This window comes from Phodopus roborovskii, unplaced genomic scaffold, assembly GCF_943737965.1.
Source record: "Phodopus roborovskii unplaced genomic scaffold, PHOROB, whole genome shotgun sequence".
In the NCBI taxonomy this organism is placed as follows: Eukaryota; Metazoa; Chordata; class Mammalia; order Rodentia; family Cricetidae; genus Phodopus; species Phodopus roborovskii.
The window spans coordinates 9,392,806-9,412,488 of NW_026126424.1; the positions used below are offsets into that span (position 1 = coordinate 9,392,806).

The window sequence follows — 19,683 nt, forward strand, 5'->3', positions numbered from 1 at the left end:
AAGGTGGTTAGACAAAATGCATAATATTTGCAAGGTCACACAAGCTCAGAAAAACAAATGTTCTCCTTCATATGTGGACCCTAGCCTATAAAGTATATGTTATATACATAAACAAATATAGTGTGGGAACATCTAGAGAAGAGAAGAAACATTAATATTAATGATGAAGAACAAGACTGAGGTAAAGGACACAAAGCAAACTTTTATAGATAAAAGCACAGAAATAATGGCTAGTAAAAGTATAAAACATAAGCTCCATGGCTTCAGAATGGCTATTTTAATAGAATAGTATTTATTCATTAGATATATAGCATTTGGGACTTAACCAAGTGTTAGTCTGAATGACTATGTTAATCTAGATGCATGGTATTTTAATTGGTAAATTCATTATAATAAAGCGTTTTTTTTTTTTTTACGAATTTAAAGAAAACAGAAAAATGAAATTTGATATTGACAATATTTCTGAAGTCAGGGACATAGAAACATAAAGTTTTCTTGTATCTTTGCAAATAAAAGTCTAATACTAAAAACTGAGCAATATCCAGGTCTCCCGGCATTTAGTCATCAGCTAACTGCGACTGAGTTGGAGCCCTCAAGAGAACGATCTGAAAAATAGACACAGGACAAAGAAAGATGGAAGGAAAGAAAACCAATCTTTGGTGTCAGTGGGGCTTTCAAAAGATGGCAGTTTTTTTCTGGAAGGAGAAGAAGGTGCCAGGCTTGTTTGTTTGTTTATTTTGACAGGTTTTGAACTTATCATTTTAGAATCCCAGCTTAAAATCCCTAAATTCGCATAGAAATAATCATCAGATTACAAATATGAGATGGATTTGCTCACATTATTTTTAATGGAAAACACTTCCTGCCTAGTACTAAGGAAGGAAGGCTGGCACTGGCAAGCTAGCAACCTACCATACACTTGGTTGCTTTTGTTTTTGAATCTCCCCACTCCTCTGAGTGGTGGAGATTCAGTGCAATAGTGCATAATAAATACTCTACTACTGAGTTGCAGCCCTGTCTACATCCAGTTTTAAAGAGCTCTGCAAATTATTCCATCTCAACCTCCCACCTTCCCAGCATTCCTCGCAATCACTGTTTGATGTTCTGTGGACCCCTACTTACCTCATAGGCATCTTTGATATTCAAGGGCTCACCAAAAGCTGCCACATGTCCCACAATGCCTTTGTTCCACTCCAAGCGGATACAGTTATTGGAAGCCTCCTCCAGTGTGGAACCTTCAGCGACATCAAAGAGGCGGCTGACAAGAAATTTGTCTTTGGAGCTGTCCTCACAAACAAGGAACAGGGAATAGCGATCGGCAGAAATGAGTCCATGGATATGCAAGAAAATTTTGTGACATAAGGCCGTGACATCTAAATGACTGGAAATATCTTTTACTAATTCCAAGAGTCTGGAGCACTGGTCCCCTTCGTCACTATCGAATCTTGGGGGGGTTAGTGGCATCTGTTCCTTTTTTCCTGAGTCAGAAAGAAAGCTCACAGTTCCCTCGGAATCCTTGACTACAATGGGTCTAAGAGGCCGGTCAAATTCAGAGGCAGAGATTTTTCTGGCTGGTGCTCCAGCGGTGGTATTGTCTGCCTGAGAACTCTGCTGCAAAGAACAGGCGCAGGACTCCGTGTGGGCTCGGATGCCTTCCTTGCATACAGGGATGTTGTGAACTCTCTCTGAGAACCATGCGTTGACCATTTCTCTGCAGAGCAAAACCATGTAGACAGCTTAGATATTTGAGGAAAAAAGGGTATTACCCTCTAAAGCTTACAAAAATCCTGTCAATGTAGTTATAGTCACTCTCAACTCTTTCCAGATACATTAAAAAATATATATGAACATCTCTGTGGATGATAATTTCTCTAAGAAAGCTCCTTTAGAGGGTGACAAAAGAAACTCAAGGGTATTTGACTGCAATACCATACGCTGTAGCAAAGACCAGCAGCATTCCCGTTGCAACATGGCCAGCTATATACAGCCCGGCCACAAAGGGCTCTAGGCAGACATTAACAATAGTCTGTGCACTAATATAAATGATCATCACGTGAGCTGGGACTGAGGCTCGGTGCTAGAGTGTGTGACCACACTAGACCTTGGGTTCTTCTCAGCTTAATTTTTGTGTCCTTTTAAAAACAGAAAATTCCTTGGAAGCTTAGCTAAGGGTCCCCCTCCCTCTGTTCCATTTTGAATCAGTTCTTTCTTTACTTTTCTCATCTCTTTCAACACAAGCCTTGACATTAAATTTTCTGGTATTATTTTTCTCTTCCAACTGTACATTTTGCATTTCTCTCTCTCTCTCTCTCTCTCTCTCTCTCTCTCTCTCTCTCTCTCTCTGATTTCTCTTTTTCACTATAGATGGACATAGGGTGATTACTAATAACCATGAGACAGAGTCAATATTAAGTGGTCTTAAAATCTCCTGCACCAAGGAAATGAATACTTTTCAATTTTTCCTCAGGCAGATTTGTAGAACGAAGGCAGAATGTAGCCACGTTCTTTGCCAAAACAGCACAAGAATGCTTCCTAGCCCAGTTGCTAAGAGTGTTCCCCTCTGAAACCTCTTGAGTTGGGCTTTCACATCGCTCTCAACACTGCTGTCTTCCAAATCCTACTAAGATGGTCCATGAAGCCTTGCTTACAGCGACCAGATGCTTTCCTAGGCCAGAGTCCCAGAGTCTTCCACAGTCCTCCAAAAACACACTATGGTCAGGCCTGTCAAAGCAGTAGACCGCTCCCTGGTACCAATTACTCTCTTAGCTACTTTTCTATTGCTGTAATAAAACGCTATGACCAAGCCAACTTATAAAAGAAGGCATTTAATGTGCAGCTTATGGATTCAGAGGGTTAGAGTCCACAATGGGTAGAGAGCAAAGGAGTGGCGGCAGAACAGCCCAGAGCTTATCCTTGATCTGCAAGTTGGGGGCAGAAAGGCATCTGAGAATGGTGCCAGTCGCTTGAACCCTCAAAGCCTGACCTCATTAGCAAGCCTCTTTCAGCAGTCCTCCAAATCCTTCCCAAACAGTTCCACCAACCAGGACCACATAATCAAACACACAACCCCATGAGGCCACTCTCTTTCAAACCATCACAGGATCATCCATGAGATTTTATTTTTTCACATCCCCTCATGTGGATATGTCTAAAGTACTGCAATGAAAACTTAAAGTTAAAAAACAATATGGTATGCAGGATTCAAGAAAATTACACAGAATATCCACTATTTTGATTTTTCAAACAGGGTCTCACTATGTACACAAGGCTGGCCTTGAACTCTTAATTCTCTTGTCTCAGCTTCACAGTGCTGAGGTGTTAGGTTGTGGGTCACTGAAGCCAGGCCTGGAGGGTAGTGACAGCAAGGCAAGTCACTTCTACAATCTAGGTTATACCTATTTCCCTATCTCTTCCTCAATGATAATGGATTTTGAGAAATAGTCAATTACTTATTTAAAATAAGTATCAGCCAGGCACAGTGGTGAATGTTTTTAGTCCCAGCACCTAAGAGACAGAAGCAGGAGAATCTCTGTGAGATCAAGGCCAGTCTAGTCTACAGAGTGAGTTTCAGGACAGCCAGGGTTTCACAGAGAAACTCTGAAAAAAAAAAAAAAAAACCAAAAGTATCATTTTCTTTAAACCTGGTGAAGAATACATTAACAATCTTACTTTCTACACTATGAAAGTAATTTAAATGTCTGAACTGAATCTATTCTACAATCTGGTGGCATAACCAGGCCTCCTATTCCTGGTGCTATGATATAGGAAACCAGAGACTTCCTTGGGGTATCCGTCACTGCCAGTCGTGAAGACGGCATCTCATTAATTTAAACAAATGTGAAAGTCAAAACCAAATTTAAACAAAGAAGGCACAGAAAGAATATGATCACTCATGACAACATTTTCTCTTATTCTCTACATTGGATCATAGCAAATGTCATGCTACAAATATGCTATTAAAAAAAATAGGAACTCAAGAGAACCCAAAGAAAAAGAGATTCTTGAGGACAGTATCCTTAAAAATTTCTAATGAAATCCCAGCATGCCCCTATTTCTGTGGAAACAGGCCATATTTTATAAATAAAAAAAAAAATTGCACTGAAAAAACGTACAATGAGTATACATGAAAGAATAGTCATTGTAAGGGTTTAGAGTGTAACAGAAAAAGAAGTCACCCAGGTAATAGTGTGTTTGAAGAAAATAAGGAATAACTATTTTATTGTAAATGGTATCTTAAATTTAAATTTAACCAGTGCCCTGTATTTCAGCTGGCCACTCCAGTCAGTGTGTGTGTGTGTTTGTGTATATATATATATATATATGTATATATGTATATGTATGTGTGTATGTATACACACACACACACACACACACACACACACACACATATATATATATATATATATTTCCTGAAATTGCTGGTGAACAGATAGGTAAATTTTATTTGGCATTCCAATGAGTTGTCAGGCTGCCAGGTTACTAATGTTATCACTTAAAGGTATACAAAAGGCAACCACACTGATTCTGTTTCTGTTAACTGGACTCTGAAAATCCTGGTAAAACTAGAGCACATAATTTATTCTTTAACCAAGCTTTCTTGTTTTCCATCAAAACTACGTCCATGGGGGTGGGAGGGGAGACAACCACTTCCAAACTGAGATATTCTTCTAAGAGAGGAAATTTTAATTGTTAAAAATATGGGGGATTATAAATTTTTGGTCTCCAGCTCTGAGTTCTAATCTTAGCAGTTTTTAACTAATGGGATATGCGAGCAATGATAAGAAACTTCTTTTGAGTTTCAATTGCATCATCCATAAAACACAAACCAACTATTCCAACCTCTCTTTTTCAATTTATTTTATTTGTGTGGGTGTTCTGTCTGCATGTATATCTGTGCACCATGTGCACCCCGGCACCAGAAGAGGGTGTCAGATGGTCTGGAACTGGAATTATAGTTAGTTGTGAGCCAATATGTGGGTACTAGGGATTGAACCTGGATCCTTTGAAAGCACAGCCAGTGCTCTTAACTTCTGAGCTATCTCTCAAACCCACCCCAGCCCATCTTCTTTGAAAACAAGTAGAAGATGCATGACTATATCCCATGGAGTAAAAGGTCAAAAATACCAAAGGACTGTGAAGGGAATAATCCAGGTCCAGCCTCAACACTGCAGATGAGATGCAGAGCTGACATGGGAGTCAAAGTACAAACACCACAGCTTCGCTAGTGGTCAAGTTAGTGCTTTGTGAATGGTTTTTATCAGCACATATGAATTATATACAAGGGGCGTTTCAGTATGACACATTCACACATCATATAATGTATTCTGATCACATTTAAACCTTCATTACCCTTTCTTGTCTTCTCACTTCTGCTAATCCCCTTCTCTTCCCAAGCAGTCCCTCTTCCCTTAATGGGTGCACACACACACACACACACACACACACACACACACACACACACACACACACACACTCACATTCTCTCTCTGTCTCTCTCTTCGTGGCCCACTGAGTTTAATTAGCATTGCTAATAGAAGCCTGAGTGAGGGGTTATTATGGGCCATGGATACCACACCAGCAGTTATACCACGGAGGAAAACATCTCTCCTTCTTCAGACAAGCACAAACTGTACCAGCAGCCTCGGGAAGGGATGGGGCCTCATGTAATCCCTCCCTCCTCGCTAACAGTCCTGTGCAGCACAGAGCCGGAGTGCAACAGCCATGCCCCATTCAAAAAGAAGCATTCCACAACACCTTTCCCTTCCTCCAGCGCTCAAAGCTTCTGCCCTCTCGCTGAAGAAGCCTTGGAGGGGATGCTCTGGATGTCCCATTTAGAGCTCAGCTTTCATGGTCAGTTACTTCCAGAGCTCTGGAGGTCGAGGTATTTAGTGGTAACAATGGCTGCTGTATTGACAAGATAAGACCCCACAACGGTGTATGTTATTCAGTAGCCAGGAGATGGTCTTGGGTCAACAATCAAACTTCTCGCTGCTCCTCAACCTCTTCATTTTTAAACAGGTAGAAATTCTCCTGAGTCCTTCACCCTTGATACCCTGGGCAAGTCAAATTAGAGCACGTATGTGCAAGCAGTGCATAACCTCTTCTCTTAAATTTAAAATTAAATTTGAGCAGAGAAAGTACATGGGATGTAAGATCACTGAATGTAAGATTGTATTACCTCCCAGGTCCTTTAAAATACCATGCTAATGGAGATGACGAACCAAGAAACGAGCTTTATAAAGTCCAGCCAATTACAAAAGGGCAGAACAAGCCCCTAGGAAGAGGGAGGAGTATGGCGGGGTATATGCCAGCTACATCCATTATGGACACTTGGGGCCATAATTGAAGCAAGCATTCCAAATGCTACCCTTTGCAAAACACTTCTTTGGGGGTTTTTGTTTTTTGAAGTAGGGTTTAAACCAATGTAATAAACATGTGGACAAATGAAAATTCCCACAGATGTTTTTACTCTTTGCTGTAAGCACTAATAATTAATAACATGAAAGCCTATCTTTACTAACTGCCCTTTGAGCCTGACAGCAATCAGGAAGCACACGGTTTGATGTCTTTTAGTTGATTTTAGCTTTTACAAGGCTGTTAATAAAAAGACAAATACCTAAAAGAAAGCTAGCCAAGAAAAATGCAATGAAAATTGATGTCCAAGATGCTCGTGTTAACATCCCATCCAAATTGCTCCCTCTCCTCACTAAATTATCATCCAGTCACTCATTTTATTACACACACACAAAAAAAAAACTCTTACCTCGTAAGTGAGCTGCACTGTATATTCATTTCAAGAGGGAGAATTTGGTTTTGTTTTCCAGCTTTTACAGTGTGTCTTAAAATAACCGAAGAAAACCTGGAAGGCCTCAAAATCACTGCTGGCAGTGACTACTCCCCGGTAACGCTAATAGTAAATGCTACGTGGGTTTTCCAACTTGTCTATCACAGATGGTATTCGGGTCCAGTCAGCACACACCAAACACAGGAAACACCAAAAGATCTATACTAGTTAGGTGAGGAGAAATGGAATTAAATGGAAGTTGTCACCAGCAAGCCATGAGTTCCTGTCTTAAAGGTGGCTTCAGTCATGATGCCTCTAATTAGAAATGTATTATTCTAAGGCTCTACTCTAGGAAAGATGTTCGGCCCCTGTAAATGTCCGTGCAGTGAATGAATCTAACAATCAGCGCCTTTGAGACATTTTGACTTATGAGACTTCACTGGGGTACATTTCATGATGTTGTCACTGTGTGAACGGAGAAACACACCCCTGAGTTCACAGCTAGCCAAGCTCCCGCAGCTGCGGTGAACTCCAGTGTCTGAGGCTTGCATCTTACAGTACACAGAAGGATGAACCAACTGGCCAGTGATTACAGAAGGTTCAAAGGTATACAGGGAGAGGATTAGGAGGTGAGCTGTCATGAGTTTTTCTAGTGATGTTGACAGCTAAAATTACACACAAACAAAAATAAAATGCTATACGTTTTGTTTTATAGCTCCCATAAGCTTCTATTTAAAATCATACATGATAGATTCGATTAACAATTGAACAAACAGTGCCAAGCTAGTAATAATTTCTGATGAAGTTAAGTTTGAGGCTGAAAATGTGACTCAGTTGGTAGACTGCTTGCCAGCTGTCTTAGTTAGGGTTACTATTGCTGCAATAAAACGCCATGACCAAAAGTAACTGGGGTGCGTGGGAAGGGTCTATCACTGAGAGAAGTCAAGACAGGAACTCAAGCACGGCAGGAATCTGGAGGCAGGAACCGAGCAGAAGCCTTAGAAGAGTGCTGCTTACAGGCTTGCTGCCCAACATTTGCTGGGCCTGCTCTCTTAAAGTACCCAGAACCATCAGCCAAAGGATGGCCCGCCCATCGTGATCCAAGCCCTCCCACATCATCAATCAAGAAAATGTTCCATGTGCTTGTTCACAGGCCAACCTGATAGGGAAATGTTTCCTAAAATAATTCTAGATTATGCCAAATTAACATAAAATTAACCAGCAGGCCTGGCATTCACGAATCACCAGAACTGCATAAAACCAAGTCCGGGGTCCATGTCTGTAATTCCAACCCCCCCCCCCAGCAGGAGAGACAAGAGGATCAGAAGTTCAAGGTCATCGTTGGCTACACTATGAGGTCAAGGCCATGATGAGAATAATGAGACCTTGGCTCAGATAAATAAACCAGTTTTTAGTTTTACATGTCGAGTATGCCTTGACTCATAATCCTCTTATGTTTTTATAGATTAGTAATACTTTACAAACTGAAAAAGGATATATTACACATTATGTTACAACTAAAATCTTTTCATTTTCATTCCAGATTATTTTAAATTTAGAATTTGTAGCTTGTGTTTTTTTTCATTGAACTAGACAGGTTGTAGCTCCTCGCTATTCATGAGTATTTTTCAATTTTTATTATTTAATGTGCTTGTACACCAAGAGAGGGTAAGACAAACACTAACCTCTTCATGAGTTAGATTCCACATGACTAAGTGTAGTATTCAATTTAAATCAGTTTAATTTTTTTAAACAATGAGAATTTACAATTTTACTTAAATAGAATAACTATTGTTTTTCCCTCTGTTTGATTTTAGAAATCATCAAGCCTGGACTTGAACATAAGAACCGCTTAGGCTTAGCTTCCCATGGAATTACAGATGTGAGCCATAATGTCCGCATTACTTCCTTTTATGCACTTCATTTAAAAACATCATGTGGGCTAACAATCTGAGCAACAGTGGGGAGGCTGCCTTAAATGCCCTTCCCTAATAATGAGATTGATGACTACCTTATATGCCATCCTAGAGCCCTCATCTAGTAGCTGAAGCAGAAGCAGACACCCACAGCTAAACTCCTGGAATCCAGATACAGAGAGGGAGGACAAGACCAGACTACAGAAACACACAGAGACAGCTGACTTGAACAAGGAGGAGCTAATGGGTCCCCAGACTGATAACTGCGAAACCAGCATTGGACCGATTCAGACCCCCTGAACATGGGTCTCAGTTAGAAGGCCTGGGCAGTCTAAGGGACCTCTGACAGTGGAACCAGGATGTACCCCTGGTGCACAAAAGGACTTTGGGAGCACATTCCCCATGGAGGGACACTCCCTTAATCTAGAGGCAGGCGAGGGCCTAGACCCGACTTTTGATGATCCCTCCTGGAAGACATCACCCACCCTGTGGAGTGGGAGGGGATGGGACAAGAGATGGGGCAGGGGCATGGGAGAGAGGGAGAGGGAACTGGGATTGAGATATATATCATCATCATTTGGGGCAAGAAAATGGCTCCTCAGGCAAAGGTTTCCTACTCCCAGTATGAGCACCTGATTTGATCCCCGGAACCCATGTAACAGAAAGAAACAACTCACACAATTTCACCTCTCGCCTCCAAAACTCACAGTGGTACACTTGTACACACACACACACACACACACACACACACACACACACACAAGCTCAAACTTTACAGAAACTTCTAATATGAAGAAAAAGAAAACTTTCAACATATTTTTAAATTAAAATTTAAATTAAAATTTTAAATTAAAATTTAAAAATAGATTCCCCACATTAGCAGTGACATGAAATAATTTCTGAACCATACATAAAGATTATAAGCAAAATATTTAATTGTGAAAGACAATTACAAGGATGAACTTGTTTTCCTATTACTACTAAAGGGATAAGAGTTATCTAGCTGTTTATGTTAGGAAATATACAATAATTAAATCATAGCAATATCCTATAATAATTCACATTTTTAAAACTTGATAAAAAAATATTAAAGGCCATTAGAGTATAAAAGTTGATCATTTTACTTCTTTTTTTCCATTTTACTTCTTATCCAACTGAAGAGAATTACTAAAAGTAGGTTGTTGTCATCCCAGGACCTCAAGGATACCCAGGAAGCAGTCCCTTGAGCCATAACTTTTGAGAGAGCTTTTTTAGGGCACCTCAAGCAAAACAAAGGAAAAATTTGCAGGTGTGGCTAATCCACAACACTCAAGTACATGTTCATGTTTATAATTATATGATTAAAATGTCATATCATTTGTTCTTCCCAATGTTCTTATCCACCGGTCGTATCAATTAATCATTAGTACCTGAATTAAAAGAGCCTACTAAATCCTCTGACTGGAAAGAATGTATAAAAATCTCCTAAAATTATTTATAGGAAAAAAACACAAAAATAACTCCCATAAAAATAATGTCGGCTATTTTTCCTGTGCCTAGATCCTTACTTTATACAGTTTTAGTTACAATGTTTGCATAATTTGACCTGGATCCACAAGGCAAGTTTGGAAAAATACAAGAATGAAACTGTTTAACTTGAGAGGTTGATGCTGTGTCCTCCTGAGAAGCAAGACTGTAAAGGCTGGAGGAGCCTGTTATAACTCATGTGAGAACCTGTGGCCTGCCCCTCACCTCTAGCAGCTCCTGTCTTCATTAACAGGCAAGCTGGGAGCAAAACCTTAGGGCCTAATTCCTATTCCAATTACCTTGCTGGAAGAGGCTTACACAATGCCAAATAAGGCTGGTTCAAACCATTAATAAAAAGCCATCTAAACATGAAGGCCACTTGAGGCTTTTTAAAGCCTCTGTTGTGTTGTTCTGATTCCTATTTGCCAGAAAGGGGGAATATTATCAATGTTTACGATCAAGTTTTAGGTGTTTCTCATTCTCAATGTGAAAATTATAAACTACTAAGGAAGAAAACACTACTAAGAAAAACCACAGACAACATACATTATCTTCTTTAACTGTCTTGAGAGCTCTTAAGTCCATCTGCTCTAACTTACAGAGTCAGTAAATAGCACATCTAAAGTCATTCTCTCCGAAAGATGGATTGGGAACTGACACCTAAGCTTGTCACAGGTAAGGCTCCTGGTTTCCATGAACAGAAATGCATTTCAAAGGTTTTAGAAACAGTGGCTCCAAACTGAGTAGTGGTGCCAGTCCTTGAGGGAAATCTGGAAATGTGTGGGAACAGATTTGATTTCACAATCTTGGGGGTTGTTCTTGGCATTAAGTGCCTGAGGCCTAAGAATGTAATCCATCCTGCACTTTGATGGACAGGGTCTCAGAGTAAAACACCTCACAGTCAAATCCCAACCAATACCTTGTTTTGTTTTGTTTTCTTGTTTGTTTGGTTTTGTTTCTCAAAATAGGGTTTCTCTGCGTAGCCCTGGCTGTACTGGAACTTGCTCTGTAGACCGAGCTGGACTGGAGCCTCTGCCTCCCAAGTGCTGGGATTAAAGGTGTGAACCACCACTGCCCAGCTCCAACTAATACTTTTGAGAAACACTTTAACTTTATTAAAAATTAGCTTGCTCTAAGGACAGTAAACAAAACAGGAGATCTGAGGTCCCTCACACCCTCCATAACCTCTACCCGGATAATACATACTTCACTTGGCTTTGACACAACAAAGAAACACCCTGCCTAAAGTTTTTCAGTTCCCAAGTGTTCTCTGGGAGAAACTTACCAAGACAAGATGCAAAGATAATGCAGAAACCCTTCCTGCAGTCTCACACTCATGATGCCAAGTTGGGAGGGTCACTCTGTTTTGTATTTTTCCTTGCATTTCTGTTTGCATGTAGGAACAATATCACTTAAATAGAAACCTGCTGCAATCTGATAGAAAGCTAGGAACTGAAACATGCGAACTAATTAAGTATATTGATTGGCTTGCAGTTTAGAAATCGGAGAAACACTGCTAAGAGGGTGTTCATCAACCCGAAGTCTTAAGAGCTCAATACAGGTATATTTTGAAGATCTGTACATTTCTATGCAAGTGCTTTAGTTTGGTATTTTCAAAAGATCATAATTAAAACACAAAAAGGATGAAAGAATGTTATAAATGATTGACATCACCAACTTATAACCAAGTACCGCCCTTTACTTTTAGAGGGGAAATAAATTTTACAAGCAAGCAGACTTCCATCCCACATGGAAAATGAAATTCAAAAGTAAGTGTGTTGTACTATAAGACTAAAAGGTTCACGAGTGTTCCAAGGGCCAGTGGGAGAAGCGAGATGTTGCGGGGCAACATGAAAAAGGCCTTATGGCCATGTACTATTGCTCATGGCCACAGCTAGGGCCATAATGACTCTGCAGGGGGGCATTTAATGAACGCTGCCAATTTGCATTTGATTGTAGTTTCATCATTCCGTTCATAATTAACTTAAAATGCAATTTAGGATTACAGTTGCATAAATGTTGTAACTGAGATTAAATTATCTGTCTATGTATTGATTTTACTTTTTAAGAGTTCCACATTTGGCTACTCATTAAAATGAAAAGAACTCAAAGATGGGCAAGATGGTGACTCACACCTATCCTTCCTGTGCTCAGAAAGCTGAAACAGGAAGAGTTACGAAGAATCTGAAGCTACATGGAGAGTTCTAGAACAGCCTGCAACACAGAGTAAGGCTCTGTCTAAAATGGGGGGGGGGGGGGTAGGTAGGGGGAGTCAACACCAGATATGACACCACATACTGGGTCTGTGTACTTTACTTTGACAATCCCTCCCTTATCTCCCCTCCCCTCCCCCCTTCAACCCTGCCCATAAACAAACACTGAGACCTTGTGGCCACCTAACCTACTACATCAGATAGGTTTCTCTACTCTCTTGGAGTAGTCCAGAGAGGACAGATAACCCAAGTAAGGATGAAGTAGTGTAGTAAGCACCTGCCAGGACAGAAGACATGACCCTTTCATAGCAGAAGGAAGGGCAAGACTCATCTAAGAGACATTAAGCTGCAGTTCAAGGCCCACAACAGATAAATGGGCCAGGGAAAGACAGACAGGCAAATGAACAAACAGAATCCTAACAAGATTATCTGGTCAGATGAACTCAACTGATCAAATCCCAACCCCCCCCACCACCACCACCATCTCCACTGTTCCAATTAACAGTCAATTCCATGTGGGTTTAGGTAGGGTTGTTGTCATTTGTGAACAAAAGCATTGTAACTACCATACCAGACATCAGAAAGAAAGCCTTTATCTAACAAGGGTAGGGTTTTAGTTTTTGTTTGATTTATGCTGGGGATGGAACCCAAGGCCTCCTGTGTGAGCAGTATATTACTTAAAGTTAAAACACTGGATTACACAATTATAAAATTCATTCTCCCTCCTCCCCTATCCCTCTCTGTGTGTACTGGTTTAATTATTTTATTAGTTCAAAGGATTAAGATATTTTCTTACATTCTAACATAGGAATGCAACAGAGAATACAGATGGTGACACTATCTAGACATATCATTATCACTAAAATATCAAATGACAGTCATTTTCCTAGAACATTTGAGCATACCCCCCACCCACACATCCCAAAACACACATTTCTCTATTCAGAGAAGTCATTTATAAAAAGAAAAGTCTTCCCTCTTCCAAATAAAGAAGACAATAAGAATGCCCCATAATAATTCAAACAAGAAAAGAAGGAGGAGAAAGGAAAAAAGCTGAGCAGTAGCAGTGCATACTTTTAGTTGTAGCAGGGAGACAGAGGCGGACAGATCTCTGAGCTCTGAGTTCGAGGCCAGCCTGCTACAGAGCAAGTTCTAGGACAGCCAGGGCTACACAGAGAAACTCTGTCTCAGAAAAAGAGGAGAAAAAAAAAAGACTTCCAAAAGTATGTTCATTACAAACTCAAATCCAGAGAAATGAATATACATTTTTTTAAGGCTTTGAAATATTTTTAGGGTATTTATCTATTGGTCAACATGATTCTTAGAAGTTTAACACTCAATTTGTTTTGCCTACCTTAAGTATTTGATGGGAAATAATTGCAAATTCCTACCATTCATTGAAAATGAATAAAGTCCTTACATTGTAAAAAAAAAAAAAAATGATAATAATGATACAATGTAAAACAAAATGAGAATTACAAGTCAGCAAGTAAGATTACAGTGCTAAGTCTCAAGTGAATAGGAATAGGTGATGTGGAGAGACACTCTTCGGTTTTATCCCTGAGAAGCTGACATCAGAGTTGTTCCTCATCACACTGAGGGCTGTAGCACCAGTCACCTGCATCCATATCTGGGCCTCCACACTACGGTTACAGGAAATGGAGGGCGCAGCTCATCTGCACACTAAATTCAGAAATTAGGCATTTCCAACTCTGAATCAACTCTGAATGACCAATCAACTCACTGATTTATTTAATTGTCTCACAGCTTAGTAAAGAATTTTTCATCCTAGTAAAAGGTTTTTAATCCTTCATTCAGCTTGAAACAACAACAAAAACAAATGTAACTTGAAAACCACAATTGAAGGTTTAATAAATTCTGCTTGGGCTAGAAACAAATAAATACTATCCAGTTCTGTTTACAAAGGAAATCATTCTGGGGCATTGTTAAAACATCCAAGGCCGTGTGAGCAAGGCTGTAATTCGTGTTTAAGGCTGTAATTCGTGTTTCCAAATACAATGGAAGGGGTGCACCTTAGTAAATCTCACTGCCTGCCATTGATAAAGGGTGAGTGCACAACTGTATGCAGTTTGTTGTTGTTTTATTTTTATTTTTTTAAGTTGGCCTTAAAAGAAACGATGTAAGAAAACAGGGATCATCTATGTAGTTCACGGATAGGACACTAACTAGTCTGTGGTGCTGGAGGTTGCAGATACAACCCCCAACACCATGAAAAAAAATATACCTTGTTGCCTAGAATAAGCAAAACATCAATGTTCCCTAATCTTGAAATACTATGGACATGATCTCATGAAAATATTGACAGTTTCTATAGTTTTTTTTTCAGATCACAAACTGGAAAAACAAAACTATAAATTTTACAAGCTTATTTGAGATTACATTGTAACACAGAAATCACTTTATTTAAAGATAGCCATCTATGACTAATATTGCATAAAATTTACACATTTTTACAAATTCTTGATCATGTAACTTAGGATCTAAAAAGGGTCTAGAACTCTGAAACGAAAACATTACAGAGAAGGAGGCAATAGGAAATAGTTGTTGTTTCAAGGACTGTGGGGTATTCTAGGCAGGAAGAACTGAACCCTCTCAGAATGCATCCAGGAAGCTAGAAGGCAGTACCTACATATTGGGCACAAGACACACAAGAAAACTGGCAGTATGAGAATTACTGCTATAAATAAACACACAAACAGTCATACTCTGGCTGGGCAAATGCTCTGAAGAATTTATTATTTTCAATACCACTGCCTAAGAAATATGCTTAGCAAATATTTGTTTAACACCGCAGAACAGTGTCTATTCCTATGTAATTACAGAAATAGCATGTTTCAAGAATGGATAGCAATATTTATTTTACATTTCCCCATCTAAGTTTAATGTATAGTTCCTTACAAATAAAAATGTCACATCTTTTAGAAATGAAAAGGAAACCAGGCTTCATGGCCCATAACAACTGCTATTTAAGTATTTGAGAAGCTGAGGAAGATTCAGCCTGGGCTACAGACTGAGTTCAAAACCACTGGACAACTTAATGAGACCTTATCTCAAAATAACAATTTTGAGTGCTGGTTAGGATTCAGCTCAATTGGCAGAGCACTTGCCTTGCATATGGAAGGCCATAATTAATTCCTACTACTGCAACAAAAAGGGTAAATGCAAGAAGTCAAGAATCCCAAATGCAGGACAGCCCAGCTTTGTGGTGTCAAGTACGTCACAAGAGGCAGCAAGGACCTGTGAAATGAAAACTTCTGTTTCTGGACTTTGATCCGACCTGCCATAAAACTTGTCTTCGCTTAAATCTCCTGTTTCCATTGTATGCCAAATATCCTCCGGCTTTTGCCTGGCAAACAAAGCAATAACATTCAACCATCTCACCCCTTCAGTACTAAATGACTTAAAACATCACCCACAGTGGTGGACCTGACTAGTAACTACTGAAAGGTAACACTATTCAAACACCATATCAAGAATAACAGTAACTGCTGAGTAGAGTTAGCACCACAAGGCTTTCTTTGTAAATGTCTGCACATTAAACCTCCAATTAACTCAGTCCTGGAAGACTACCAATTGTTTAGGTCAGTGAGGGTGGGAGGTGTCCACCAGCAGTTTACTAGAAAAACAAAGTGAATCTTCATGCCAACAGTGTTACAAGTTGTTCAACTTTCACACTCAAATTCATAGAAATTGGTTGTGACCACTTAAAAGCACCCATTCTTTCCTTTGCTGGAGAATGTAGACATTAATTCATCATGTAGATGTGTTTTTGAAGATAATTTTAAGGGGGAAAAAATTGACAGCCTAACTGCTATCAAGGTCAAGCCAGATTAACAGGTGCTTGAAAAGTCAGGATGCCAGAAGTTCCATGATGTTCCAGGACTAAGTGCAGATGCAGACAATTGGGCCTGGGAATAGGACAGCATATAATACATTTGTGTCAAATGACAACAATTAATAAATGCAGAAACATTTCTGTAGATAAGCTTGATTTCTGCTCTAGGATGGGCATTTTAAATGAATCTAAATTCATTTGAAGCTTTTAAATGTTCCACATGTCTCTCTGTAAAACTATTGCTTCCTGAATTACCTGAATCACACACATTTTTTTACAGATACACATATATTTTATACTTCCAAAGCACATCAAAATGATGCAGGCTTCTTGTTTAAGAACTGTGCTGTAAAGTTAAAATGAATGCAATACATTTTTATTTTGACAATGTGAACCACACTAATCTGGCATTTTAAAAGAAGACACAGTAATCTTGTTTTGAACTTCCTATCTTATATTAAAATCCTTCAGCTAATATCACCAGCAAAAAAGTCAAACAAAAATTCCTAGAGTATTATTCTTCATGCTAATAATGAAGGCCTGAGTTACTTTAATATATTTTACACTTTCATTTTCCTAGTTTTACTCTTAAGAACACATACACACAGTACACACACCAAATAATGCCCTAACTGGAAAAAGTCTTTTGGAGTCTTGGGAAATCTAAACTTTACAGTTAGCATTGTAGTTGAGATTTTAATTACATTCAAATTGAGTGAAAAAGGTAATAGTAAATGTACTGCTGAATGAGTCTTTATACTTTCAAACACAATGTTGCTACACTTTCAAGGTTTTTGGAAGGTTTTGACAGTGTTCTCAGCTAGGACTAGTCAAAAACCTCCAGCAACACGTCCAAAGTTTGTCTCCAAAGCGGAGAGGGGAAAAACAGAATGGAACATTTTTGCTGTATTTTTAGACAAGCTGCTTTATTCTTTCAACTATTAACAACCTATCTAAAGGACACCTCCAAAGCATTCTTTAAAACTCAGCCCAGTTCTCCAGCCCCTCCCATTTCCTGTGCTCTAATTCAAAGGGAGCAGAGGGTGAGAGTGTGCAGAGAAGGGACACCAGGGACAGATGGTCTCAGAGTAGCCAGTGCCCCTTGGAAAGTGTTGGTTCACAGCAATCGATAATTCTAGCTCGAGATGGTCTGTCTTGGTGTCTCTGCTCAAAATTCCCAGTTCCGTTTCAAAAAGAAACCGCTCTCCCTTCAGAGTTATCTGACCGCTCTAAGCTCAGAGTTTGGAGGAAGAGGGCACAATGGGAGAGGGGAAATGAAAGGAGAGCTGGGTACTCAAAGCTTTTCTGGGCTCTCAGGGAAAGATGGCTCAGGCATTAAAGGCTAGACTCCCAAGGAAAACATTCAAACTGTCCAGAGATGACTGGGTGGGAAAACAGAAAACTGACCCCCAAACATTATCACGGAGAGAAAGAAAGCAAGGAGAGACACAAAATCACACTGCCCATCTACCAAGCGACTTAATCTCCCGCAGGTGCGCTGGGTGCCACCGCCAACCCCGGAGACTCCCGCACCCCTCCCCGGGCAAAGTGGCCAGCGGGATCCTGAAGGAAGTACCTCGTTTTGTCTCCAAAGGGCAACATAGCAAACGTGGGTCGCTCGTTTCCAAACTCCTCGGAAGGTGGACTCGGAAGACTCTGAGGGCCGGAGGAGTTCGGGGGATGCTCGGCCGGCTCCCCTACGGCCCCCGCCGCCTCTTCGAGGCGGGTCGCCGGCTGAGGACCCCGCGTGGCGTCGCCCCCTGGCGGGCAGCGCCGGGCCGAGTGGCGGCCACGCACAGGCGAGTCCCCGCCAGCTCGTCCAGCATCCCCGCCCGGCGAGAGTCTCCCTCCCGGCTCGGGCGGCCAGCACCAGCTGCTCGACGGCCGTTGCCCCAAGGCGCCGGTGGCGGGGCTCCAGCCCCTTCTCCAAAGCCGAACTTGTTAGTTCAGCCCAGGTCGGCGCGCGGGAGGCCAGCGCGCGCGCGGGCTTCGAGGAGACCCCTCGAGCGAGCTTCGGGGGACCCGCCCGCCACGCACTCCGTTCCACCCTCTCGCCCCTCGGATCCACTCTCAAGTCTGCGCGCGCCCCGACTGGCCCTGCTGCAGTCCGCTCCTGGAAGACAGGCTCCCTCCTCCCCGCCCTCCGCGGCGGCCTCCGGGCGCTTGGCTCGCGACCAGGAAGAGCTGGCCTCTGGGGTGCCCGGGGCCCCGGGCCCCGGGCCCGCCCCCTCCCTCCCGCGCCCTTTGTGTGCGCGCAGCAAAGCTCCTCCAAGAACCTCCTTGCAGCGCCGCAGCCTGCGGTGGGATGATCAGCGGGCCGGAGGCGACAGTCCTCCCTGGGGCGACCCGGGCATGCTGTTGCTCCCCGGCTTCCCGGCGGCCTGGTCCCGACCCCCGGCTTCCCCGCCCCGCCAGGGTCAGAGCAAGCTGGGCAGGGGAGGAGCGCGGCCGCAGGGACGCGTCCACAGCGGAGCTTCCGGAGCTGCTGGGAAGGGGGCTCTGGCTTGTTTTGGTTTTGCTAAACCGGTTTAGGGGGGCTTCGGGAGGGTAGAGGGGGTTGGGGGTGGGGGGAAAGGCCCGTGAGCGCGCGTGAAAGTAATCTTGCTCCCGGACCGGGTATACGTTTTTTGTTTTTAACTTCGTGGACAAATCGTATCTAATCCGACGCCTCGGTTTTCAAGGGTGCTCGCTTTAAGTGGAGGACTCCTGTCCGTTCTGGGACGGAGAAGCTACTTCAGACGCGAAGGGCCTGGGAACGGGGATTGTTTAATGTTGAACCAAGGGGACAATTCAATGGGGAAGAAAGATCAGCCCTAGGTTACACTCCATGTCCCTGGCCGCGTCCTTTGCGGCTCCTCTTCTTACCTGGTGGCTTTTCTAACAAAGTAAGAGAAGGTAAAGTCCCGGTGATCATCCAGCCACGCTTCCACCCGGTCCTGGTCCTGCTGCTGCTTCGGCCGCACGGAGCTGGGGCCGGCTCGTTCCATGGTGCGTGCCGCGCGTCTCAGTGGCTCCCGGGTGCAGGATTTCCACCCGGCCGGGTCCCTGTTTCGGAGGAGCGGGACTGTGCTCGAGACCCTCCCCTTTTGCCTTGCTTCAGGCCCGCAGTCCTCCTGCGAAGCAGCAGAGACACGGGCCAGCCTCCCAGCCCGCTCTGCCCCGCCCCTCTAGGTCCCAGAGGTTCCCAGGTGGCGGGTGCCCTCCTTGGGGTCCCGCGGAGAAGGGCTTTCTGCATCTGCCCCGGCTCTGACTGGCGAGCTCTCCGGAAGCCAAGTGGCCCCGGCTAGGAGGAATCCAGACCGCCCGCTGGGGTGCGCTGTGGGCCGAGCCAGCGTCCCTCTGAGCGCAAAGGTGACAGTGGGTGGATTTTACAATGCCCAACTCTAGGAAGGGGAAGATCACATTGAG

At 42.3% G+C, this 19,683-nt stretch overlaps 1 protein-coding gene across 2 annotated transcripts in view; it reads right to left on the reverse strand.

Moving 5' to 3' along the window:
- Pde5a (phosphodiesterase 5A) overlaps positions 1-19,404 on the reverse strand; it is a 136,340-nt gene extending 116,936 nt beyond the window's left edge. Inside the window, exons 1-2 of one of the 2 annotated variants that reach the window (XM_051185568.1) lie at positions 19,141-19,404; positions 1,123-1,711 (exon numbers count right to left, since the gene is read on the reverse strand). In XM_051185568.1, coding sequence (XP_051041525.1) covers positions 1,123-1,711; positions 19,141-19,262 — 711 coding nt within the window. In that variant the 5' untranslated portion in view covers positions 19,263-19,404. Of the gene's footprint in view, positions 1-1,122; positions 1,712-17,851; positions 18,287-19,140 lie in introns of those variants that run through there. The other variant, XM_051185569.1, reaches the window with a different exon arrangement.
- Positions 19,405-19,683: the final 279 nt, after the last annotated feature.